At 42.7% G+C, this 27,268-nt stretch overlaps 1 protein-coding gene across 1 annotated transcript in view; it reads left to right on the forward strand.

Annotated features, from left to right (window-relative positions):
• Nucleotides 1-18,220: 18,220 nt before the first annotated feature.
• Nucleotides 18,221-27,268, forward strand: part of Defb1 (defensin beta 1) — a 17,945-nt gene continuing 8,897 nt past the window's right edge. The window contains exon 1 of the mRNA XM_028781804.1: nt 18,221-18,373. Within this exon, the coding sequence (XP_028637637.1) occupies nt 18,313-18,373 (61 nt within the window). The 5' untranslated portion in view covers nt 18,221-18,312. The remainder of the gene's footprint in view (nt 18,374-27,268) is intronic.

Here is a 27,268-nt window from a genome sequence, read left to right on the forward strand (position 1 = left end):
GAAGCAGGTTACTGAGCAATCAATTGACCTCTGATCTTTTGATCACCAAATATCTTCCCTTTGGCAAAGACCATACTTATCCCTTTCCCTAGGGAGAAAAATTTAAGCTTCATTCCCTCTGTGTCTAGGACAGTGGATCTTAACCTGTGTGCTGTGACCCTCTGGGGGGAGTCACATATGAAATATATTGTATATCAGATATTTACATTATGATTCATAACAGTAGCAAAATTACAGTTATGAAGTAGTAATGAAATCATTTAATGGTTAGAGGTCACCACAATATGAGGGGCTGTATTAAAGGGTCGAAGCATTAGGAAGGTTGAGGTTGTCCGGACCTGCTGGCTGCTATTAAAATATGGCCCGGAACAGTGACTTCATGCATGTGAAGTCACTGGTCTAAGGGTTGTTCACTCACCTTCATTAGGTCTGCAGGTGGCTGATTGTGGTGCAGGGATGTAGAACTAGAACACAATGGGCGCAAGAGAACAGGCTGCCAAGGTTTGTGGTTTGTCCTACAAGCATAGCTCTAGAAGGGGTGTCCCTTCTCTGATAGGTTTGATTGCCATTCCATTCTCTAACTTAGTAATGATGGATGTAATGATCACTAACACTTAGGTCATGTTTAGGCGTGCCAGGTTTCAGTTGGCACATTATTGATCCATTCCTTGGGACAATTCTACAATGCAGCTCTGGGAGTATTTTTAAACACACACACACGCGCACGCGCACACACACACACACACACACACACACACTATTTTAAACCCTGACCCATACAATACATGGCTAAATTGTCTGTGTTTTCATCTTGAAAGGAGGACTGGGACTTGAGACCCACTGTGCCTGCTTCTAGGACTCATTTACCTTGAAATGCAGCCTTGTTTGGGTTAATCTGCTCAGGATCTGTGAATTCCAAGAATTCCCAGAACTGAATGAAAGATAAAGCACATTTTGCAGACGTACTTCCTCCCCACAAACAGAGAACACATGCATGAAGTCACTGTTCCAGGTCATATTTTAATGGCAGCCAGCAGGTCCTGACAGGCTGGTTAGGGAGTGTGCAGAAATGACTCCCTCTTCACCTTGGAGCCCTGCCATGCCTACCTCTACAAACTGTGTCAATTAAGTATAGAACAAGACTCTGCACATCTAGTCACTGGAATGTAGCCCTAAGAGGGACATTTGATCAGCTATTTGATACTTCACTAGCTCAGACCTGCATCTTATTTTTTCTAAAGCCAGAAACTGAAATATTAACTCAAGTCTTTGTGGAGCATATGTCTTCTTAGTTCTAGGACTAAAACAATGAACAGAGACACTTTGTAAATACATCCAGTAGCTGTACAATTTGCCCATTATCTTTCCTGTCCCTTTCCCAACCATTTTCCACACGTTTATTAAAACACCTCCCCCTTTAGACCTCCTCTGTGAAATGAAGTACTGAAGACCTCTGCTATGGCTTCCAGTAGACTCTGTAGTATCTTCATACCAGATGCTACATGTTTCCAAGTCTTTGGAGATGGAGTCCTGGCTTCAGAGTTAATTTATATTACAATTACCCAAGCAAAAGAAAGGGGTCAGGAATTCCAACTAGTGTATGCTTAGAATTCTATGAATCTCTGAATCTTCAAAGAATTTAGTACTTAGGCATTGTTAGTAAATATTACAGAACAAGTCACCTTACCTAAGTGATAGAAAGAGCTCTACTTTCATGTTCTAGAGTAAAGACTGTTCTCAGATGTAGCAGGTTAGAACATCTAACCTGGGCTCCATTCACACACTTGAAGTTGCATATTTGAGAATTGTTCAGGTAGTATCTGTAATTCACTGCACTAGCCATGAAGGCTGGATTTTCTGGACTTCAGTGGACATGAGCCTGGCCAAACAAAAGCAGACTCCTGACACAGCTGGCCTTAGTTTATCACATCTGCACCACAACACACCAGTGAGCCAACATCACCACCATCTATCCAGGAGGAATCAGAGACACGTGGAAGCCAAGTTCTGCTGTCTATAGGATTCTTCTTCAACCACTTGAGGCTATGCAACCACCCAGACACTGTCCTAAGCTGCTTATTATTGACAGTTGGCTCGAGGTGACTGGCAAGCTCTAGCAATGCCTGAATGCTTGAATAAAACTGGAGCTGAGAGGATATACCAGCCTTGGTGTTGGTGTGTGCGTGTGTGTGTGCGTGTGCGTGTGCATGTGTGTGTGTATGTGAATGCCTGTGAACCCACATGTCATTCCCATGTAGACACTGTAGACATGTATTGTACATATGCTCACGTGTATGTCTGTGCATGTATGCGTACATTTCTGTACTTATGATTTTTGGTGGCTGATCCATTAATTAGCCCCAGTTAGTCCTATACAAGGTCCCTCTTCATTGCTAAATTCTCTGCTCAAATAACTTTCTTGCATTCAACCTTTTATTACACCTACATTTCAGACTAATTTCCTGTTCTCTTCCTGCTTAACTTTTACACAAACCTTTTTCTGCTTGACACTACATTAGTGTACACACACAGGAGAGAGAGAGAGAGAGAGAGAGAGAGAGAGAGAGAGAGAGAGAGAGAGAGAGAGAGAGATGTTGAGATGTTTAACCACATGGGTGCACTCAGGCACACATATAGGTTTTGGGTTTTCAGTCCCTCCCATTAGCTTAATATCTTAAAATAAAATTGTAATAAGGCAGCAAGATGGCTCAGAGGGTAGAGGCACTTGTACACAAGCTTGACAATATGAGTTCAATTCCTAGATCCTACATGGTGTTAGGAGAAAACCTATTCTTGAAAATCTTATTCAGAGGACAGTGCCCTCTGACTCCCACATGCACACTACCATATGTGTGTACCCTCACCCACTGTAGCATGTGTACACCAGCATTTGCCTTCTTACACAAAAGGATAGGACTGCCTCGGGAAAGCTGAGCTCATGTTGAAAGGGAGCTTGGGGAGAGCAGACTTCAAGCCATGCCTACATTGCCACACAAAGTATCCTCTATTGCCCTGGCCTGGAGTCCTACATGATAGGATGCCAAGCTCAGAGAGGGCTAAGAAACTTCTCTTTTTGCTCCTTTTACAAATTTCTCAAATGCTCCCTATATAAACTGACCATGTGACTGCTTCATAGTATGATTATGAGGAAGGTTTTCACTGTAGATGCACGAGAGAGAACATATCTGAAAGAGTCCAGAATGGAGAGAGAAAGTAGTAGACTGAACACAGTCTACTACACAGGAGAGAAACAAGAGAAAAGGGAGAGAGAGAGAGAGAGAGAGAGAGAGAGAGAGAGAGAGAGAGAGAGAAGATGAAAAAGAGAAAAGAGGAAGGAAGCAGAGAGAGGAAGACACAAAACAGAAGGCAAAAGAGAGTATCTGAAATAGCAGGATTATAAGGTTATAGGATTATATAGACAGTGCAGCTGGAGGAGGGAAGAAGGGGAGAAAAGCTTGGATGCCATCATGGACTCTGATTTGTGAGATGGGTGCTTGTGATACTGAAAGCCTGGTGACCAGCATGTGCTTTGGTATGCTAACTGGCACCACAGATAGCTGGTTTTCCCTTCTGCCAGTAATAAAGGAAATGATGTCTTTTGTAGAGAGAAACTAGCTTCCCAAGTTCCTGAAGAATGTTGACTTTTGTCTATCAGAATTCGACAAAATAGAGTTCCCTTTGGATCTGAGATGCCCCACACTGGCAACCTCACTCAGCATAGGCAGAGGAGCCACATGACAGCAGGAAGAGTGAGTAATGGACATTTCTGAATGTATAGACACAGAATATTTAGAATGAGAGAATGTAACAGAAAGGAAGGGATGAGTAGTAGATATTTCTGAATAAATAGTCAAAGATGTATTTAGAGTGGTAGAATGTGGCAGAAACAATGTCATTGGTGTCCAACATCTAATCACTTTGGATGTTTAAAAACATATACAGTGTAGCCTTCAAATGCCCATTGTTATTTGCATAGTTCCCCAGATAATAGGACATTTAAATGCATAAGCTTTGTCATTTTTTTAAATTGGTGGCTGTTCTTATCTCCAAAAGAAAGGCAGCAACCTTGAGTAATTTCCTTCAACCTGCCCTTATCTCAGTGTGTGGTGGGCGGGCATCTGTTTTTGTTCTCAGACACCTGAGGCTTTCAGCTGCTTGTGGGCAGGGCCCAAAGCTTTTTATCTCTGAAATCCTGAAGCTGAGGCCCTGTGGTTGTCTGTTGAGTAATAAGACTACAGGGAATGCACAGCTGGCTGCATTATTAATCCTCCTTGATAAGATAAAACTAGCAGAGACTTCATTGTTTCCAATCAAGACACACTGTAATACACTTTTCTAGATCCAGACTTGTCATGACACAGGTGGCAGATGATGTGGCTGTCACACCCAGTGAAACAGGATAATACCTTATAGCATGCCAAAAGAGAATCCTATCTTTTCAGCTGAGATTCTCAAACCTCAGCTCCAGTGACATGTCAAGTCAGTTAATCCTCTGTGGTGGAAAGCTGCCCTTGTCTCATGGGATGCTTGACAGCACCATGACTCAGGTGGCATTGGCATTAGCTTATCAAAAATGTCTCCAGATATTGCCAGATGGTCCCTGGGAGGCAATCTTGTCACTAGATTGAAAAAAAAAAAAAGCACTATTCTAATTTCATGTAAGAATTTAGGGGTGTTTGGGAACAGGTGTGACTCTCACTCCTCAACAAAGAAAATTTCTTTGTGCAACAAACAGAGATTACAGTGGTTACAGAAAACTACTGTAGAAAACAAGTGAGTATATGATACCCAGCACAACTAACCCATCTAGAATGCAACTCCTTGCACCCAAGGCTCAGAGATCAAAATGAAGGGGAGAACAGGAAGATTGTAAAAGACAGACAAATAGGGAATTTGCTGTGAAAATGTGTCTCCTACAATGACAAAGAAGCTATACTCATGAAATCTCATCAACATGGCTACCTAAATAAGACCTGAACAAGGATACCACCAATAGACATGTTAACATGAAAGGGAGAAATCTCCTGGAACCTCAACCCTAAACAAAGAAATACAGGTAACTAAAGAATGCAGAGAGTGGGGAAAGTAGTCTTCTCCAGGAAAGAGGGGAAATAATTTAACTATACTTTAAATTTTAAAAGGAAAAGGAAAATCAAGAGATACATACATTGAGTTAGTAAGAGGAATAAGGTCAGACGATCAGGTGTAAATGTGATCACTAGTTAGTAAATAGTTAATGGTAACGCTGAAAAATACTTAAAGAATTATTTAAAGTGTTTTTATGACAAAAAGGGAGGATCTGAGATGGTATGCACATAAATTGGGTTGAGATGGCTGCTCCTTGTTGTGTGTTTACTCTAGACAACTATGAGGATGCTACTAGATTTCTGAGGCAGCTTAAGGAGACAGAAGACAAGAAAGTAACAGAAACCTGACCTTCAATAGATGAGACTCGGCTTATTGCTGCATTCAGTGAGGGGCAACCTCTCTCTTGAAGGAAGTTGAGAGGCCTGCCAAGGGAAAAAGCTGGCTGTGACCCTTATAGAGGTGAAGAGTTTGAGAATGAAAAACTGTTACAACCATGGTAGCTCTGTGCAGTTCTAAAGTCTCTCTTTTCTAGAACTGTCTGCTTCAAGTGAGACAGATTATCTTGAGAGATAGGTTATCTGAACAAACATTCCTTTCAAGGCTGAAAACCAAGAGAGATTAACTTGAGAGATAGGTTGCTTCTATAAACATTCTTTTCTGAACTGGCCCAACAAGGTCATCTGTAATCCTGTAGGAACTGGTTTTACACAGCCTTCTATCAGCTACCAGAAACATGTACCCATTTTCACTTGTCAGTTTAAGAAAGTATTTTTATAAATTAATTAATTAATTAATTAATTAATTAAATTAGGCTAAATGTGTTAAAGGTAGGTTTCCTATGTGATTGTTCTCTGGGACTGTTTGGTAGCAACTTTCCAGAAAACGAATTCTTTGAGCTCTTAGCTCACCCACCTCATACACTGTGCTAGAGGCTTTTCCTGCAGTGATTTATTGAGTGGGTCCACCACTCTGTAACAATTTGGTACCACCAATATTTCTCACCTGCAATGTGAGGTGACAGAGAGATGAGAGGTCAATCCCAGTCGATCAGTGTACTAAGAAGCAAGGCTCCCTGGCTGGCAGGTTCTGTTCTCCTCCCTAGTCTGTAACTGTTTATTCTCTGTTCTCTTTCCTGTGTTTCTGCAGTGAGAACAAAAAGTCAGAAGCAGGCATCACGCACTTTTCTGAAAACGGGAATCTTTCTGTTGCAGTGAGGGATATTTTCTGTCTCTGGGAAAATCCTCTCTTCCCTGTTGGCTGTTTGTAGGGATAACAGTATCATCTGTCCTCAGAACTGTGAAGGTGATCTCCATCATTGTTGCACTTCTTGTCTACTGACTTAATAGCCAGCCAAGACACTGTTCTTACTCCATTGACTGAGACAGTCAATTAAATGAGATACCTAGTTTAGATAGCCATAATTCAAGTAACACTTGTATTATTTAGACGTTATTGGAGGTACAGTATGGTAGGGGACAAATGGTGTGTATTACAGGCTAAAAGCCCAAGTCTAAAGGCTGGCTGCTCTTCTCGCAGATGTCTCTGAGGGCTTGAGCTATGTTTAGAAGTGGGCAATATAACTTGTGTTGCTTGGCTATTCCCAGGATGAAATGAGGCGTGTAGAAAAGCAATATGGTTGGCAAGGATGTGAAGAAATTAGAATTCTTGTGCACTCTTGGCGAACACATGAAATAGTACAGCCACTATGCAGTTTTTCAAACAAACAAAAACAAACGTATACTTACCACATAGTTCAGCAATTCCAATTCTGAGTATATATGTAAAGAACTGAAATCAGGGGCACAAACAGTATGGTATGGATACTCATATACTCATGCTTCTGGCAAAATTATTCACAATAGCCAAAGGGTAGAAACGTCTCAAGTATTGGTTTGATAGAGGCATAGATAAAATAGGGTCTATGTGAGCGATAGACTATTACTGAGCCCCAAAAAGAAAGAAATCCCTGTTACATATGACAACGACTTGAAGGCATGGCGCTAAATGAAATGGACCAGTCAGGAAAGGACAAAGGCTGATGAATCCTTTTATATATGGTATCTAGAGTTGATCATAGTCATAAAGATTAAAAATAAAATAGAGGCTGTCAGGAGTTAAGGGAAGAGGGAATGGAAAAATAGCTTTTAGAGGGTACAGGGTTTCAATTATGGAAGAGGACAAAGATATGAGGATGGATGTGTGTGGTGCTCTAATGCCTGTGAAAGTACTAACCGCACATTTAAAAATGCTTAGGGTAGAGAAATCTCAATTACTCATCTTTAAAAATTGAAAGCAGAACAGTACATGGCGTAGTAAGAGTTGGACACATTAGGGCCTGCTTTGAATCTATCTGCTTGTTGAAGAGAGATACTAACAAAACTTCCACAAACAAGTCCAAATGTGGATGACATTATGTGGGAAAGAGGATCTGAGGAAGACGGAGTAGGTGGAGGCAGGGTCCCACGGGAAGAAGGTTTCTTTTAGCAGTTGAGATTGGGATCCAAGTCTATCTCGCAGCCTCTGTTCAAAGGCTGTCATTTCCCAAGGTACTAAGGGACCATTAGAGACTGGGAGATCCCTCTCCTACCAATGCTTCCTCTCCAGGCCGGTTGCCTAGAGGGTCCCTGAGAACTCTTGAAGATCAGAAGCATTGGGTACCTTTCCTCTTTCATGAGACCCACTCAACCCTGGCATCAGAACATCTGGCATCCATTGGCAGGGTTTTGTGGTGGAGGATGCTACTGGCACCTGGTGGTTAGAGGCCAGGAAAGGCGGTTATTACCGTACCCTACAATGCAGGGGAAGCCTCCATGCCAAGTAATTACACGGTCCAGAACGTAAGTGGTACTGCCCACCAAACTCTTCTAGTCAAAAAATGCTTTGAAGTATCCTCAGTACCTTGATAACCCTCCCCTGGATCTATTCCTACCTGTCGAAATTCCTTTCAATGATGGTGCCAACAGAGGCCCCGTCTACCCAAAGAAGCATAGGCTTGGCCTGCTTAGAAGTGTGGAGGTGAAGGGACAGAAGTACCTCTAGGGATACTGGAGGTACAACCAATCTACCCAGCATTTCCCGGGAGCGTAAACACTGAAGCATCTGACAGTGAATGAGAACCTCAGGGTGCTTACAGAGAGATCAAAGTCAGCCCGCTTTAATTTCAAAAGAGATGCTAAACTCGGAGCTTCGTGAATGGTTTCACCAGTAAAGTGCTTGCTGCACAAACCTGAGATCTCCAATACTCATACAAAAGGCCAGATGGTAGGGTACCCCTATAACTCCAGTACTAGAAGCACCAAGATGGGATTCCTGAAGCTCACTGGTACCAGCCTACCCAAGCTGAGGAGTCTCCAGCTTAGTGAGAGATGACCTTGCCTGAAATACTAAAAGTGGATGGGCTGGTGACATAGCTCAGTGGGTAAAGCACTTGTTGCTAAGCCTGACATCCCCAGAGCTCTGGGATCCACATGGTGTAAGAAGAGAACCAACTCTCCAAAAATTTTCCTGTGCTCTCCACATATGTGCTATGTGTACACACAAAATAAGTGAATGTAATATTTAAAAAAGAATTACTCATTTGATAAACAGAATGATAATGGGGTAGGCATTTGAGGAAAAGAGATCTAACATAGACTGCTGGGCCCCATCTAACCGGGTATATATACACATTCTCTCTCTCTCTCTCTCTCTCACACACACACACACACACACACACACACACACACACACTCCTAAAAACAAGTAGAAACCATGTTTAATTTTTCCCAAGGGAAGACCTCAAAACAGGTTCTCCTATGCAAATCAGAGTTTTTCACTTAATTTTCTTAAATAGAAAGTGGTAATTTTAATAGCATGTTCATTCAGGTATGAGCAGATGGCTGGAAAAGCCCCTTAAACACAGCATCATATTCTGTAAAAGATTTCTACCTGTTAACTTTGCTGGTCCTCTCTCGTAATGTTCCCGTAAGCCAGTCCCTCTATAAACCCCAGCCTTTCTCTCCAGCTATCCTGGGTGAATGTCCAGGTTAGGAGTCAGGACAGGTAGTGGGGGAACTCACTAGTTCTGTTTTTTCAGATGTCAGAGGGTAACCTTGGTGAGAGTAGGAGAACTTGCCATAGCACAGGTCAGATGATAACTGTGGGTCACCGACTGGGCAGAGGCCCTGGTGACCTTGGTGATAATGGATCAAGGAGAGCTCGACACAGCACAGGTCAGGTGCTGACTGTGGGTCACTGACTAAGCTGGGCCCCAGCATATTCACATGGAAACAAATAAACAAAACAAACCAGAAAAAGGTTCAGGTCAGTGCACGTGCCCAAATATAAATGCAGAGCAAACAGCCTAGTGCCTGAAAAAGCAAAGCAGGCAATTTAATTATCAATACCCTGCCCCACCTCTCCCAGGAAAGGAGTGGGGCATTCAGGTACAGAGAAGGAATCAAATCCGAGCTGGGTTTCCTCAGGATGGATTTCCTTAATTATTATATGAACATAATTACATTTCTTACTCTAAAAGTTTTAATGCTAAGTCGGTTTTATAAGTTTGGTTGTACTCTATTTAGACACAGACTCATGTTAAAAAACAATTCCATGGCCACATACAATTGAAATAATTCTACATAGGATAAATTATATGTAATATATCAACAGCACTATTTGTTCAATGAAAATAAAAACAGCCATCGAAAGCTCAAAGCCAGCGACATGTTCAAGCAACTGACACCAGCTCCAATACTGTCCTCATTTTCTGAGTACAAGGCTGGGAAACTCAGGGTGCTAGAATAGATTGAAGTCTGTGGACCTGGGGTCAGAGGACATCACTAGCAGCCCATTATAGACCACATAATGTGCAGGTGAAAGGCATATCACCTGCATTCACATGAAGCTCCCGTCTCAAGGTGGGCATGAAGCCAGGCACCTAAAGAAGGGACAGAAACAACCCAGAAGCACTTGCTGTACCCAGCATGGTTATAACTCCATAATAAATTCAGTCTCCACTCTGATCTGACTCAGGAGGGACACTTAACACTCAAGTAGAGTGACTCACAGAAAGATTGAGTCACTGGGAGTTAAGCACCTCTCCTGAAGCCATCTGAGTTCCTCAGGAAAGATTCAAGTCAGCAGGTCCAGTCTGTCATATGGCACTACCTAACCCCAAGTCATAATGGAAAAAGGTGTCATGATGGTACTCTCCTGAAAGGAAGTCATCCATCCTCGATCCCAGATTCAAGTGTACAACGGTATATAAGGGCCTGGAAATCATGTGGGACAAACACACTTGAAAACATGACTGATAGACCACACCAGGTGTGGTACCTCTGTTCTCAACACTGGAGAGACTGAGGCAGGAAGTTCTGGTTCAAGGTCAGCCTGGGATACAGAGTGAGATCTTGACATAGGAGATAAATACATACACTCACACACCTACACACATACACAGACACACACACACACCTACACACACTCAGACACACCACACTTACACATACACACACACTCACACAGCTACACACTCACCTGCCTATACACACATATCCCACACTTACATTCACATACCTACACAGATTCACATACCTACAGACTCACACACCTACACACATACTCAGACACACACCCACATTTACACACACACTCAGATACCTACACACATACTCACACACCTACACACTCACACATCTACACACACATACCATACTTACATACTCACACACCTACACACTCACACAGCTACACACACACACTCACACGGTTGGGGGTGATGCATAGAATATGGCTTGTTGAAGACTTTGGCTGGGCCCTTGTTAGAGACAAAAGGTTGGTCTTTTGAGAATGGCCCTCAGATCTGGAAGCACATGTCTTACAGAGACAGTACTAGCAGTTGCCCTGACTAGAAAGATTGGCTTGGCACCAGAGTGAGTGCATCAAGCATCTGTCTGATCACTTGCCAAACTCCCCAAGGCCCTGGATTCCAGCCCCTAGCCTGGTCTACTGGGGCTTAACTGGAAGGCAGCTGGGAGCAAGGGTGAGTTATGCTAGGGGAGGAAGCAGTAGGTTTCAAAAGACTGACTACACTTCCCCCTTTCCTATCCTCTCCTGCTTGGCTGATTCCCTATTTTCATTCAGAAACTTCATCACTTAAAAACTAAAATGAGCTTGGATTAGTGGAAGTTATGGGGTGGATTTGCAGCAAGTTGGAAGAAACTTGCCTCTTGCCTATACTTCATGAGAAGACCTGTCCATCCAAGTGTCACTTATAGTACATGAAACCATGCTTGCCATCAGCCAGGTGGCATGGCTACACTCACTCGCTTTTCTTCCTTTTTCTTCTAGACTTATGTAAGCATCATAATAGAGCTAGGAACCAGGACTGGTGGCATTTGTAGATCCAGGAACTGCCAGATGCCAAAAAATGTCCACCCACACTTCTAGACCTTGGTTTCTTTGTGTAATTAGTGGAAAAGTGTTGAGGCTAAGTCTGCTGTACTAACCTCATAGAGGTCATAGGAAGGTGTGAGTCCAATATAGATTTTACACACTGTGCAGACACATCAAGCTGGGAGCCAGATAGCTGCTACTGAGCATTCCAGATGTCTTCTCTAAGATGAAGTCAGTAGAGCATCTCACACATCATTGTGACATTACACCTAGCAGGGGACCTAGCACAGGCACCCTAGCAGGGGACCTAGCACAGGCACCCTAGGCTGCCCACCTAGTGATCACATGAATAAGCCTATGAACAGTGCAAGATGGTTGTGTTTGACATCAACAAGAAGCCTCTGAGCTGTTGTGCTGTACCAACAGTCCTTGCTGGTTTAGTCTGTATATATCTAAACACTAACCTACATGTTCTGTTACAAAGATGATAGGAGTGTCCGTGATTCACAACAGAGACAGAGAAGACTAGGAAAGTGTGTGCAAAGTGCAATATTCAAAATGTGTGTGGGGAGGTGGCAGATTATAGACGTTTAGGAAAGAGTCCTAAGTCCTAGGTGGACAGATTTTAACACACTGGTGAAGGAACCATATCCAGGCTAGGGAACCTGTCTCACATAGGTGGAAAGTGTGAAAGGAAACCTATCATGGAGACTTGAGTTGTCACAGATGAAGGCTGGTGGAGAGTGGAAGCCTGCTTAGACCTAAAGAATGACACCTCCAGTTACCAGCTTGGGAGTGGTAACTCGCTCTCAGAATAAGGAAGAGTACTGGAGTTCCTTCCAGACACTCAAGCCCAGTCTATTCATTCTCCAGGAAGAGAAGGTGACTATTATGGTTTGCAAATGAATGATTGCTGCCTGACAGAGCCTGTCTGCTGTCTAATGCAGACTCCTGCTCTTTCACTGGGCAAGTTCTCCGACTCTCAAATCAGGTGTCAGGAATTAAACCAGATTAACACTTCCCAGCTCATGGAGTTGCTATGGGAACTGATTCTGACAATAGCTGAGCCACACATCTGACTTGGAGACGGGTGCCTTTTTGTCTGAGGAATGACAGGAACCATCTCTGGTAGGGACTTTTTCTCTGTAGAGCAGATGTTACTCTATGATCCCATTCTATGGGGGTCAGTAGAGTAGTCAGAATCACAAAGAGATGAGATAGAGAGCGTTGGAGACTAGGATGGGGGAATAGAGAGCCCTTCATTGGTTCAGGGTTTTGGTTTGGAATAGTGTCAATGATCTGGGGATTGTTAGTGGGGGGAGCACAGTAATATGAATGTACTTACTAACAATCAACTAACACAACTGGCTAAATGGTAACTTTCATGTTATGCATATTCTTCAACAGTATAACTGACAAAGTATTTTTTGGTGATTTCTTATTGCCCCTGGGAGAAAGTATCAAATCTTTGACAAAGTGTCTGAGGCGTAACAGGTGCCCTGTTCTCTCTCTTGATCCATCCATTCCTTCTGGCTTTCCGTCCATCAGCCCCTGAAATGCAGCCATGGGGGTTCTGCTAGTCTGCTGTGAACACTCAATTTCTTCTCTCCGAATCTTTATTCCTTTGCCTGGACAGGTTTTCTCATCATTTACATTCCAACTTTAAAACTTCTACCTCTGATGCTAGAAAGATGGCTTGGCATACAAAGGCATGTGATGACACACCTGATGACTTGAGTTTGATCCCAGGAACACACATGCGGAAAGAGGCCACAAAGTCCTGAAAGTTATCCTCTGATATCTAAATACCTCCACATGTGTACTGTGGCTCATATATCCACAAACACACAGCAACAATTACACACACACACACACACTCTGTAAAATAAAATTTATAATTTTTTTAAACTCTGAAGGAACTTTCTTCTAACCCAAGTGAGGTTAACCTCTGTCCCATATCAATGTGCGCTCCTGTGAAACTTACCTAATATTTCAATCTTATGTTAAGAATGAGAACTCACTATCCTGCCCACTCTCAAGGTCTCCATATCTCTTCTGTACAAACCTTTTATCCTTAAAACTGACTGTTTACATTGGGATATAGATCAAGAGCAAGCTCAGGGGCAGAAGGCAGAATCTACGAGGTTCTTGAACCCAAAGAATGATCCATCACCAGACAACCATTACTCAAGCCTCCCCCTTTCTCTAGATGATGTACATCCTAGGTTTGAAATCACCTCCCCAAACACTCAGTCAAACTGTACTAGCTCTTATCCAGCTTTCCTTCACTGATTGTCCACAGCAGCCTTCCATTCGTCAGGAGCAGGCAGAGATCCACGAAGCTTAGCTCATCCTTCAAGGTAACATTGGGATACAGGAGCCCAGAGCCATGCTATGTCTACCACGTGCTCCTTTCCTTTTCGGGCTCTAAAGACATGGCACTCAGGGACCTCCTGCTCATTGTCTTATGGATGAGACTTCCTCCACAGTACTCTGCTCAGTCCCCATAAGAGCAAATTGCTTTTCTTCAGGTCTGGCACAGAAAGCCAACCCTTGGCATGACTAGTTGCTACTCATTTAACTGATAGCACAAGCCTATGAGCTCCTTAGGATAGGGACTAAGACATATTCCCCTTCACTTCCCTTAGATCCAGGCATGGATTTTATAAAGAAGGTGACTGCTTTTGATAATAGTTGAATTAGTAAATCAAGGGAAATATGTATGTGAGTGTGTGTGTGTGTGTGTGTGTGTGTGTGTGTATGTATGTCTAGTCCAGTAGAGCCTGCTTCTCCCATGAAGATACAGCCTATGTCCTAAATTGCTATAAAGTGGAAATAAAGATGAAGTATTTTTTTCAATAACTCTCCTGAAGATAAGGTTACAGCTCTGTGGACTGGGAAAGGGAACAATGGGTTACAGAAGTTAGAAGACTGTCAGATCCACCTTAACTGCAAAAGGCTAAACTGGCAAGTGTTTGCTTTCAGAAACACAGGAGCATCTTCAAAGCAGTGGTGTGGTCAATTGGGGAATGTGTCGAAAGGTCACGTGCTGTTGATGACTTTCCTCCAGAGGCTGCTCAGGAAGGGCGGCTGGCCTAAATACTGATTCTGAAAATATTATAAAAGTCCAGAAATTGAACCTGAGGATGACAGGTGACCCATGACTTGCTTAAGATCCTGTTCAGCCAGTTCAGTCTAAACCCAGCCTCTGAGTTGGCCTTCTACCTCTTCTGTTTTGATTTCTCACCAGGTCACTGCTTCCTCTTCCCCTCCCCCCTCCTCTTTCTTTTTCCCCCCTCCTTCTTTCTCCCCCTCCTCCTCTTTCTTTTCTTTCTCCTCCTCCTTCCCCTCCCTCATCTTCTTTCTCCTCCCCTCCTCCCTTCCCTTCCTCCTCCTCCCCATCTTCCCCTCCTCCTTCCCCTCCTCTTTCCCTTCCTGCTCCTCTTCCCGCTCATCACTGTTTCCTGTGTGATCAACTATAGCAACTCTAGACTCTTGGTATCTTTCTATTTCTGTAAATTTAATCAACAAAAACCTCAGCAGAGAAAAACGGCTTATAGCTGCCTTGAGAAGACTCTGGCAGGACTGGTGGAGCATACAGTATAGATCTGCTTCTTCATTGAGGGCTTGCAACCTTCTCCTCTGGGTGCAAAATAAACTGAAGGAAATCACATTCATTCTTTGAATTCTTGAAATGATTCCAAATGGTTCGGTTTTGAACAATGTTAACATCAAGAAACACCCCAAAGGCTTCTGAAGTCTGATGGCTGGCCGAGTGTACTCACTCCCCAACATTAGCAAGACCATCATGGATGAAGATTTACATAATATGGACATATACCCAAAGAATATCTTAGCAATGATGGGAAACAAATGTAGACCTTAGTAAGTCAAGAGCACAGGAGGGCCGAAAGTATGCTCAGAGTCCATGACCCTGAACTAGAATCAAGGTCAAGGGTGAAAAGTAGCTTAAGAACTCTGTGGGTGGCATCATCCAACCTTAGCCCAGGTGGAGTAGCCCAGTCCCAGGACAGGTGAGTCATGGACTGTTTACCTGAAATCTCAATGAAATCTTCCAATGTCCTTCCATCAGTCATGATGTGATGTTGAACCAGTCTCTTCACTCTGGAGTTATTCTCTGTATCCACAAAACATCTGACCCTCTGGAACCAGATTCACTTTCTCTGTCCTTTCCTAACTACCCTAACACCTTTCTTACACTAAAGCTCATCCATCAGATCTGACAAATGACATAAAGGTATCACAACTGTACAGGTCTTGATTGATTACAGCCCTGCTTGATGTGACCCTGGGTTCCTACAGGAAACAGGAACTTTGTGGAATAGCTACTGGTTAAGTTCCTTCCATCTTAGATACTATGAGTCTGTGATTCGACTTGTCAGTAAGTGGTGATTCTAGACAAATTATGCCCTGTTGATATCCACACTATCAGATAAACAGGGGTCCATCCCTGGCCCCACCTGCCAAGTCACAGTTTGAGGCTGTAGCAACAGACCAGTTATGAGTACTGATAATGTCCTCTATGGAGTATGTTTATATGCCAGTGGGAGATAGTTCCAAGTTAGAAGCATTGTAATAAATGGGAGGATTCCTGGGGAGAAGGAAAAGATGAATGTCTCCTTTGTTATCTTCTGCCCACAGGAGACCACTAGTAGCAGAAGAAATCACTTGGCGAGTCCTAACGGAGGAGGAGGGTCAGAACCCTACCTCATCAGAAGCCACGGTGATGCTTTCTGCTGAAGCAGATGCTACATCAGGTCCTGTGTGAATCCTCCAGAAACACATGGCTGGAATAGACCTTCCACCCTCTGTACCTAGCCTTCAGGGTAGTCATCACTCCTCAATCTTATGAAGGTACCAAGAAAAAGCCATACCCACCCCCCACAAGCACTGCTGAGGGGAGTTGGGAAAGAGAGCGGCTTCCACACTGGAATGAAGGTTCCTTCTGAGAAACAAACTAGATGATTAATCACAGGGTGGCTGTAGGTCTATAAGCACAGCCTTAAAACAAAGTGTCTCCACGCTTCAGAGCAGAAAGCTTCTGAAAATCAGAACTATGCTTTAGATTCCAACCGCTCCCTGAATTCTTTGTTAAGTTGTGATTAATGACACCTAGTATTAGAATTTTGAGATGTTCTTGTTAAAAAATTGTTATCTTGTTTCTCCTACAGGACGACATGAGTACACAATGCCATATGTATTTCTCTGCAATCACAGAAGCAGTCCATAAAGACATGTGGCATTATTACCTAGAAAGGCAAGTCTCTATGTCAGCGGCTTCCTGATGGGATTGGAATTCCCACAGTAAGAAATAAAGCCAGAAGCCATGTTACCTTTCTACTACATGGTAAGCCCTTGTTCTGTAACCCTTACGTTTCCTGAAGTGGCACCAGTGACCCTTCTTACAGAGCAAATGTGTGTGTGTGTGTGTGTGTGTGTGTGTGTGTGTACACATATATATGAATGTATGTATATATGTAGATATAGATATACAGATATAGATAGAAAAATAAAGATGGAGTCAGAGAGACAGAGAGAGATAGAGACAGACACAGAGGGAGACAAAGATAGATATATGTATCTATATATCTATTTATCATATATATAACTTTCTATCTCTATAAATAGAGAAAAAAGGAAAAATAGATGGTTGTGTATATACATGGTTCTGTATATTTGCGTGTATGTCTATTTGTGTGTGCTTGTGTGTGTATGTTTGTGTGTGTACTTGTATGTCTGTGTGTTTGTGTGTATAGTGTATATGGTGTGTGTGTGGGGGGGATGTATATCCAGAAGGTGTATGTCTTGGTATAGAAAGGTGTTCTGCTGGTGGTGACAGTAGTTTCTATAGGGTCTATGCTGCAGCTTAGGATCCTCATCTGATCAAGAAGCCCAGACTAGTCCTTGTTCCTGGCAGCTTAGCCACAAGCCCAGTCCTCCAGCCCCAACAATGGTCCTATGAGCTTCTCAGTATCCCCTAATAAACTCCACTTTTACACGTTGAGCAGAAGTGTTTACTGCTGCTTGTAAGTAAGATCCTTCATAATATTCTAGGAAATCTGCTCTATAGATTTGCACTGGAAATTCAATGCAAAATAAGATATTTTAAAACAGTACAACACCTGAACGCTTAGAGCCTAGCTAAGGCCATACGCCAAAGGGACAGTTTGCACCTCCCTGGACTTTGCTCAGATGCTATCTGAAGAGCCAGAGTTGGAAAACCCCAGTAACACATTCCCAAATGGAAATACTAGCTGGTTTGAGACTCTCAGGGAGGAAAGTCTGGATACAGAGAGATGAGAAAGCAACCTCACTGTGGCTTCCAGCCCTGCAATCAGTTCACCATTAGGATAGGAGGAAGTAAATCCCGAGCACTGTAAGGGAAAGAGCTAAACAGAAGAGAACCATAGCAGCCCAGAGGGTCACCTGTTTGGGTTGCTGGGTTTCTTACAGGTTCTCTGAACCTATCTAACCTGAGGAGTCCTGGTGGGGGCTGCTTTGCCTGGAGTTTCTTAAAGTCCCAACCTGAGGATCAGAACAGGCCTGACACCAGATGCTTGTTTCCATTTTCCAGGCTGAAAAATAAAATCCAGCTAAAGCTGGAGAGAGGTAATGTGCCCACGGGACTTGGACTCCACTCCGGGCGAACTGCATGAAGGTGTCATTAGAACTTCACTGTGGTTTGCAACGCCTCCCTTCAGCTCATTTATGAGGTTATGCAACCAGTGTTCTTATAAAAAAAACAAGCTCATTCAAGCCTCATCTGTCAGCTCAGCTACCTGAGAGTCTCACATCCTCTCTGAACTCTGGATCCTGACTGCCACCGCCATGAAAACTCATTACTTTCTCCTGGTGATGCTATTTTTTCTCTCCTCCCAGATGAAGCCAGGTAAGCTTTGGGAACTTGTTAATGGCTCTGGGTGGGACTGGGGACACAGAGGCTAAGGGGGAACAGATAATAGCCGCCTTCTGGTCTTCCGAGTCCAGTAACAGAGTATCCTGAGTGGTCTGTGGTCAACATCCCTGGGCAGCAGCAAAATGAGCCTGGTATGGATTCAGAGAGTAGTGGGTATCTCCAAGCTACGATGTTTGTCCCTAGAACATAGGAAATATCTTGTGTGAGAGTCTGCTTTGGCTGTGGTAAGATTCTTCACACCGAGAGACTAGCTTTTTGATCCAGAGACAGACACTAGCCTCAACTAGGTCTCTGGGTGGAGCCTCTCTGCTGCAGGCAAAGTGCCCCTGTCCCTTCACCAAGCCAGCTCAGCCAGTTGTAAATGCCTGGAAACACCAGGTATGCAGTCAAGACATGACAGGTGACCTTTCACATTCACTGGTAGCTACATTCTTCAGGCAAGATCTTACCAGTCACATGGAAGGGCTTCACATCTGTCCAGAGGATACCCAAATTCTCTGGGCCAAAGCAGCTTGACTCTGGCATGGGAGACAGTAATTTCCTGAAGTAGCGATTAAGAACATACATTCCTCACAGCCATCTCTCCAAGGTCACACTGAGGAGGTCATATATTTCTGTGTTTTAGTTTACATATTCATAGCAGGAGGGTTCTAGGGAAAAAATTTTAGTTGTGAAATTGTCTGAAAAGGAGTCCTGTTTTGTTCTTCTCCAGGGTATGAGGCTAACCTCTAGAGCTAAGCATTTGAAAATAAGTTATGTCTCAATTTTCCCATGTGAAATCTGGGTGCAGGCGCATTTTCAACACACTATGTTTTGCATAGTGACGTAATGGTCCATTGGAGAGGAAAAAAATGCATTTAATAAGTTACCCTTTTTTAGGGTCTAGAAAATGCCAGTATACACAGACATCACAATGCATGCTATTTGATACACCTGTCTTGATGCATGTTTGGGAGTCAGGGTTGGCATCTTTGCACTGAGTAAGAAAAAGAAATTTCCTTCTCTTGGCCCAAATTCAAGAAAAATTTAAAGCATATTTTTCAGAATGAAGACTTCTTATTTTTGTCTAGTACTCTAAATTTGATGGTAGGTAACTATTCAAACCATAGAAGCTGGCCCACCTCCCAAAGGCGGGCAGGTTCAGCCATACATCTCCATACTCCATTATAAGAATGAAACTATAATTCAGGACCACTTACAAGAATTGCTATAATCTCCTTGGTAGAGCCACTCTACTGTATCCTTTTAGGATATAAATATTCTTTCTGTATAATCTGCCAGTACAAGAATTCACCAGCTACTTATCAGGAAATAGCAAACAGCAGAGTCTTTCTCATCCCCAAAGCCAAGATTATGGTGCTTAGATCATCCTGAGTCCTGAGAGCCAAGGAAGGTCATTAAGCAGCACTGAGTTCCATTTTGACCATTAAGGAGCACCTGCTGTACTGCTGAGTTCTATTTTGACCACAGCAAAGGGCGCTATTTAGTAAAAGTATTTTTCTCTGGGATTGATACCTGCTATGGCCCCTATGCTCTAGGTAGGAAGGAAGAATGAAATCCCTTCATTGTCTTTTGTATTAAACGTGCAGGCTCCCAAGAATCTCCAGAGCCAGGCTGCTGGTGGACCTTGCATGTGCTTGGCTTAAGTTTGGTGTGTGAAGTTTGATTTGCTTTGCTTGGATATAGTCATAGATTGTAGGTAAAAATCATATAGGTTTGTAACATACCAAATGCTGTTTTGGGCAACGCGTACACTGTTAAACAGTTATGTCTAGCTAGATACTGTACCCATCACCTCATACATTTGCTGGCATTGCTTTGTTCTATCCACACTGTCTCTGAGCCTATACTGCCTTCTGAACTCAGAGTTTGGTGTGGAGGGTACTGGGTTCTGTTTCTGGAAGGCTCTGTGGGACTGGCCTGATTTCATGTCTCATTTGAGCTCTCCCTGGTACCAGTGCCCCACCCTCACCCCCCGTGTCTGGTAGAGTCCTTGGACCTTGCCTCGGTCTAATTGGTTCATGGAACTCCACAAGACAAGACCATCTAGCTGACATACTTTAAAGAAATGGGATCCTCACTATCTCCCTGTACAAATAGTCTGTGAAAACGGAAATGAGGTCAACATAACAAGATCTCAACCTAGGTCTTTGGAAACCAAGGGTGCTTGAAGCTGCCACCGAACAGATACTTAGTGAGCAACAAACATGAACAGGTAAGTGCCAGAGAAAGGAGGAGGAGTCAGGGAGAGAGATCTCTCTATAAACCTTGAACTCTAGAGAAGAGCACAGTGTGCATGAACACACACACACACACACACACACACACACACACACACACACACACACTGATTATACAGGTGTGTAACTCTAACTACCCTGGAAAAGGCTGCTGGGCTCAGCTGCCAAGAGACATTGTAAAAAAGGAGATAGCCTCTGAGACACCGAGAAAGGCTTTGTTGAAGAGATTGAGATAGAAAGAGAAACAGAATTCATTTTGGTGGGCATGATGTTTAGAATCCCTCCCCCCGCCCTTTCTCAACAGTTAACAGTGGTAAGATGCCCCATAAATTTAGGCTCCTGTCTTTTGGTGCAACCATAGACAATGTGGCTACATTCTTACTTTACCATGATGGACTAGGATGATCAAGGAATGTTACTCCAAACAAAGGTCCCTACCACAAACCTCTGCAGACTCCTTCACTCCCTACCACTTTGGTTCTGACCATTGGATACAGAACTCTGTCCTGGCTGCAGGGGACATTGTATGTGTCAGGCAAATAGATGGCACGGTTAAAAGATAGAGAGAAAGAAATCGATAGGACATTTTCACTGAGTTCTCACAATATTCCTAAGACGGCCATAGAATCAATGTCTACATTTTAGGGATAGACAACGTGAGGTCAGAGGTTCAGTTCCAGACCTTAGTGGGGTTATGTAAGGGAGCACTGGGTGGGAGCTTGAAATCCTATAAGCAAATCGAGGGATGGTCAGGACCAGATCAAGTGAGACAGATACTAGGAACTCCCATTAACAAAACCGTGACTCCTCCTCTTGCACCTGTCTTCTGTCCTTAAACCCTGAAGGACAGAGAATTAATCCAGCCCACTGCTATAGGCCTTCACAACTCCACAAACTCCTACCTTCCTCACCTGCAAGCTCTAAATAAAACTACGTTAGGCTGAGCCTATTCCCTGCCTTAAAGCAAGCAAATGGCTCCAGGCACTAGCACCCTGTGACCCCAGTCCCCACCCTTTCCTCCTCGGTGTCTCATCCAGGAATCCCCACCCTGACCTGATTGTCCTTAATTCTTCCTGCCTCTTCCACTTCCTGTAAAAGCTTTCAATAATAGAATTTCACCTTCTATGGTGTCAGATTCCAGCTAGAAACCACAAATCTTGTTAGCTCAAAACCAGCCACACAGCCTCCACGTATGTTTGGAGAGAGCCCTTAGTTAGCAGGATGTAAGAGCTCAACAGGACACACTGCAAAACAGCATCAAAGCAATGCCACGGCTTTCACGTCACAGATGAAGGGACAGCTCTGCGATTGTCATCTGTGTCTTAGGATCTCTTCCACATAGGGACTATGCCAGGGCTGCTCTACGGACTCAGACAGGTTGGTGACAAGGACACATACCCACTCTGGTCCCTGAATTCTTTCACTCAGTTCCCCAAGCTCTCCGAAGGGATCACCACTCACACATTCTCTCTCAAGAAGATTCTAGATGATCAGAGCATTCAATGTCGGTACAGAGGTGCTGCAGAGGACTGAAGCTGGCCTCAGTTTCCTGCTGAGCTTGGGTATTGGGTGTTCCTTGAATTCAGAAGAAAGCCTAACTTCTTTCATCCTTGAAATGGTTTCCCTATGGTTGTTTTTTTCCTGGGAGTGGCAAGTGTAGACTTTCTTCCCTCTCAAGCCTCCACTCATGACTACACAAACACCCCACTCCAAGTTGACATTGACTTTTGTTTTTAACGCCTCCAGTTGGAGGAAGCAGATTCCTCCTGGCCCCTCCCCAGCATGAAGGCAGCACATTTCCTTGTCCTGGCCAAGAGTTAGACTTTCTCTCAATAGCGAAATAGCAAGTACTCTGATGAGCTATTCTTATGATTGACATTCAGCCTCTGCTCACCATCAAGCCCATAGTGTGGGTCTGAAGTCACTACTGTTGATGGTTCATTCACATCTACACTCTATCCCATGGCCTTGACTTCAAGTTTCACATCTACTTTTTATCCCATGGCCCTTGACCTCTCTGAAGATGTATGCTTCAATGACAAGTCTACCTGTAGATCTGGTGAGAAAGATGGGTGAACTGGGGCCGCAATGTTTCTTAAACTATTGTCCTTTGCCAATCCATTCCATTTCACCTGACGTTCTTTTACTCTAAACACTTTATCTTTTCATCAGAAATTCTTCAATCTCCTCTTGCAGTGTTTATTTTAAAACTGCACATTTGCATTATACAACCCCAGAGTCCCACCCACGGGTCTCAGGGCGGATTTAAAATGGAGACCTGAAGACACAAAGTCCCAACATGTGCAGTCTGATCAGTGCATCTTCATTCTCAGATTCAAACTTCCCCAGTAGCTCGGTTGCCAAAAGGCTACTTAAGAAAATTTATTTTCACAGATATCTTATATAAAGCTCAAATATTATACTCAGATTTTTAATATATTTTCTTCATTAGCTTTTTGGTCATGCTCCTTTAAATCCTTAGGCATCTGCCCTATGCCAAGTCATGCTAAATTGGTCTAAGTCTCATGCCAGCTTAGGTAAGGCAGGAATGGCGAGACGAATGTCACTACAATGTATTACTCAAAAACTATGAAATTTTCAAAGAATAAATTAATAAGTAAAGAAACATTACTGGGTAGAGATTTGGAATGCCTGGTATAAAATCAGGATTATATATCATATTTACGCAAAATTAAAATCATGAGTTTATGACAATAAACTCAGTTTTCCTGTCTTCAGGTTAGGGGGTGGACAGGCAATGTATTCCTTGGATAACTAAGAACAGCTATAAATGTGTTACGGATAAGGCGGCACCCATTCTATCTTGTTGTTACGGCCGCCATGTTCCCAACTAGGCAAAGCCTGAGCCATGAGCAGCAGCAGGAGCACTCCACTGCTTGGCTCAGGTCACTGGTTCAGGCGGGCCAGAAGCACCAGCCCTGCCACCCACAAGAGATGCCAGCATGGGAGATGGCTCTGCCAAGGTACCATGCTGTCTCCACAATGCTTGGCTGAGCCTAAACCATCCCACCATCCATGTGGTACCCGGTAGAAATGAGACTCTAATGCTTAAAGACTATCCAAAGGCTTTATATGTTTGGAAATGCTCAATTAACAAGATGCCCACACAATTGAAAGTGTTACCCAATTAACTAACCTAGATATAAGTTGTTACCCAGGACTGCTCTCTATACATGTGTGGTCCTCCATGGCTCCTCCATCTCTGCTCTCCTCCCTAGCTCCTCCTCTTCCTCTCCTCTTGACTCCTCACTCCACCTACCTCTCATACAGCCCAAGTACCCAGCTTTATACAAAGTAGTGGGAGACATATTCTGCTACATAAATGTAGTAGCCAATCATGAGGGAGAAATGAGCAGCCAAGGGTGTGAGAATGGGAGAGATCTAACAATCTAGGTTCCTGGGTTCTCAGTTTGAGAGGTGTCACAGTCTATGATAGCTCACACAGGAGAGTTGTTCTAGATCAGAGTGTGTCTTGAATACTGACATTATGCAGACAATACAATGTAATTGGTTTTGTGGTATCACTTCCATACATATGTGCAATCTCTTGTTATTATTCCCAAAGTCCCATTGCTCTTCCTAGTCCTCCCTTACCTTTCCCCTTCTACAGCCTCAGTAGCCCCACACTTACTCCATGGCACCCTCGTCTCATATATGAGAGAGAACATTCTACACTTAAGCTTTGTAGGATGGCTCTTCTCATGTAACATGACGGTCTGTCTCCGTACACTCTGGGTTTGAGTTCAGCACTTCAAAAATGCATTCCTATAAAGTTGAGTTATTTTCTAGTTTATAATTCCTAGAATAAATTGTAATTGTGTAGCTAGGTCTGGATATGCACTATTCATAAATACTTGACATAAGAATATATAAATGTGAGACTTCTAGCACTTATGGGTTTTGCTGTCCATACTCAGAGCATTCTCCCTTTTGCTAATCCTCTCTGGGAATCCATCACAGACACACAGAACTATGTTTTTCTATTGGCAATCACTTCCTAGCCTAATCAATTTGATAATAAAAATCAATCAGCATAGCAACTTTGACAAGAACCAAATTACCATAACAGTAGGTTTATTTCTACACCTTTTATTATATTCTTTTGTTACTATTGCTCTTCAGTATAATTTTTTAAATGTGTATGGGGGATTGTATGCATGCATGTGTGTGCACTATTTGCACACTTGATACTCATAGAAGTCAGAGCAGGGCATTCAGTCTCCTGGAACTGGAGTTAAACACAGATTTTAAACCACTGTGTGGATACTAGAAATCAAACCTGAGTCCCCTGGAAGAGCAGCCAGTGTTCATAACCACTGAGCCATTTTTCCAGGCCCTTTTTTTGTATAACTTGAAGTCATGTATTGTGATACTCCCAATATTTCTCTTTCTGTTTAGAAAAGCTTTGGTTATTTTGGAGTTTTCTGTGTTACTCTATACTTAAGGATTGTGTCTTGTTCTATTTCTTTGAATAATGTCATAGAATTATGATAAGAAATGCTCTGTTGATCATTTGCAGTGAAATTGCCTTGATGATTCATAAGTATGGAATGTCTTTCTAGTTCCTGTGTTCATTTTTTTTCTTTAGAGGTTTCATTTGTAGAGGTCTCTAACATCATTTTTATGAATGTGTAAAATAATTTTGCATAAATTATGCAGGAATGTGACATTTTTTAGTCAAGGTGAATGGGCTTGCTTTCCTTATTTCTTGTCTAGCAAGTTCTTTATTATAAGAAATGTACTTACTCTTCTATATTGATTATATAACTCACACTTTACTGAAAATGTTTTCTTATATCTAAGAGTTCTTTCTAGATTTTTTTTTAGATATATGATCATATCATCTACAAACAGATATAGGTGCAATTTCTTTCTTGCCTACTTATATCCCTTCTGTTTCTTTCTTTTGCCTTACTTCTCTAGTTAAGAACTCAAGCACTGTTGTGGTTTGAACAAGAAATGTTTCCCATTGGTGCATGTATTTGGATACTTGTTCACTATTTAGTCATGCTGTTTGGTAATGGAACCTTTAGGAAGTGGAACCTTACTGAAGGAAGTAGTTAGCTGGGGATGGGTTTTGATGGTTAGAAGCATTGCTTCACTTCCTGTTCTTGCTTTGCTTCTTCTATGTAGATAGAGTATGACCAGTCAGCTCCATACTCTTCTTGCTTGGTTTTAGTTACTGTTGCTATGTGGTAGGGGGTTGAATATGAATGGATTCCATATGTTTGAATATTTGACCTCTAGTTGGTGGAATTGTTTGGGAAGAATTAGAAGATGCATCCTTGTCAGAGGAGGTGTGTCATGGGAGTAGGATGTGAGACTTCAAAAACCTTCCCACATCCCCAGGGTGCTCTTCTCTTGGTGTCTTGTATGTGGCTCAAGATGTGAGCCCTTAGCTGTTCCTGCTTACATGCCTTTGTTCCAACATCATGGACTCTACACCTTTGAATCTGTGAGCCCAAGTAAATGCTTTCTTTTCTAAGTTGCCTTTGTCATGGAATTCTGTTACAATACTAGAAAAGTAACTAAGACACCATGCCTTCCCCCACCATGATGGACTCTGTCCCACTGAAACATTAGCCAAATGAAAACCTTCCCCCCTTAAATTGCTCTTTGACATGAAATTCTGTTACAACTACAGATAAATAACTAATAGGGAAGTTGGTTCCAGGAACGTGGAGTTGTGCTGGGAAAAGTAAGATCATATTATTTTTCTGAGGAATATGGGAGGATTTGGAGCTTCAGACTAGAAAACCCGTTGAATTCTGTAAACAGATTGATAAATGAGCCATTCTAGTGGGGTTCTGGAAAACAGTAATTCTAAAGGAAATTCAGTCAATGGAGGTCTGGCCAATGAGTTTTCAGAGCTGAAAATTATTCAAATTGTACCTAACTACAGACCACTGATGAAATTTTGCCAAAGAATCTAGTTGCATTCTGCCCATGACCTGAGAATTTGTGTGGAGCTAAGTTAAAAAGTAATTAATTTATTTTGTTGTTGTTGGGGAGTAAATTTTAATATACCATAGGGTTGAATCTGTAGCATGGTTATTAGGGCAACTAATATGGTAGGAAGAAATAAATATATATATATACAGTTTGGAAAGCAAACACTACTAGAAAACTTAAAGCTTCAATTGTTTCATACTGAGAAAGAGTTGGTATTTGTTGAAGAGAAGCTGCAAGATCTGGACAAGAACAACAGGAAATGTGTTTTAGGGGTAAGACCCAACTTGGATGGGCTTCCAATTTATGAAAGTGCTGTATTCGGAATCTTCTACAACTGGGGTCCAAGTGGCAAGGGGCCATCTCAAGCTGGGTGCAGGACTTGACCATGTTACTCATATGGTACTTTTTTTGAAGAAGAAAACTATGCAAGATTAAGGGGATCATGGGTTTTTTTCTTGCAAGTTCAGAGAATGGTGGGGGCCAGGTAATGTATGTCAACATCAGAATACTTTCAAGGAATCCCTAGGGGCCACTGCATAAGGCTGTGATAGTGAAGCTTGGATTACAGAGATCCCAAGATGTTTGAGATGCCAGAGCCATAAGAAATCTATGACCATCACACATATGACCATCACACATATGACCATCACACATA

Source organism: Grammomys surdaster, unplaced genomic scaffold (assembly GCF_004785775.1).
Source record: "Grammomys surdaster isolate TR1022 unplaced genomic scaffold, NIH_TR_1.0 549, whole genome shotgun sequence".
Lineage (NCBI taxonomy): Eukaryota > Metazoa > Chordata > Mammalia > Rodentia > Muridae > Grammomys > Grammomys surdaster.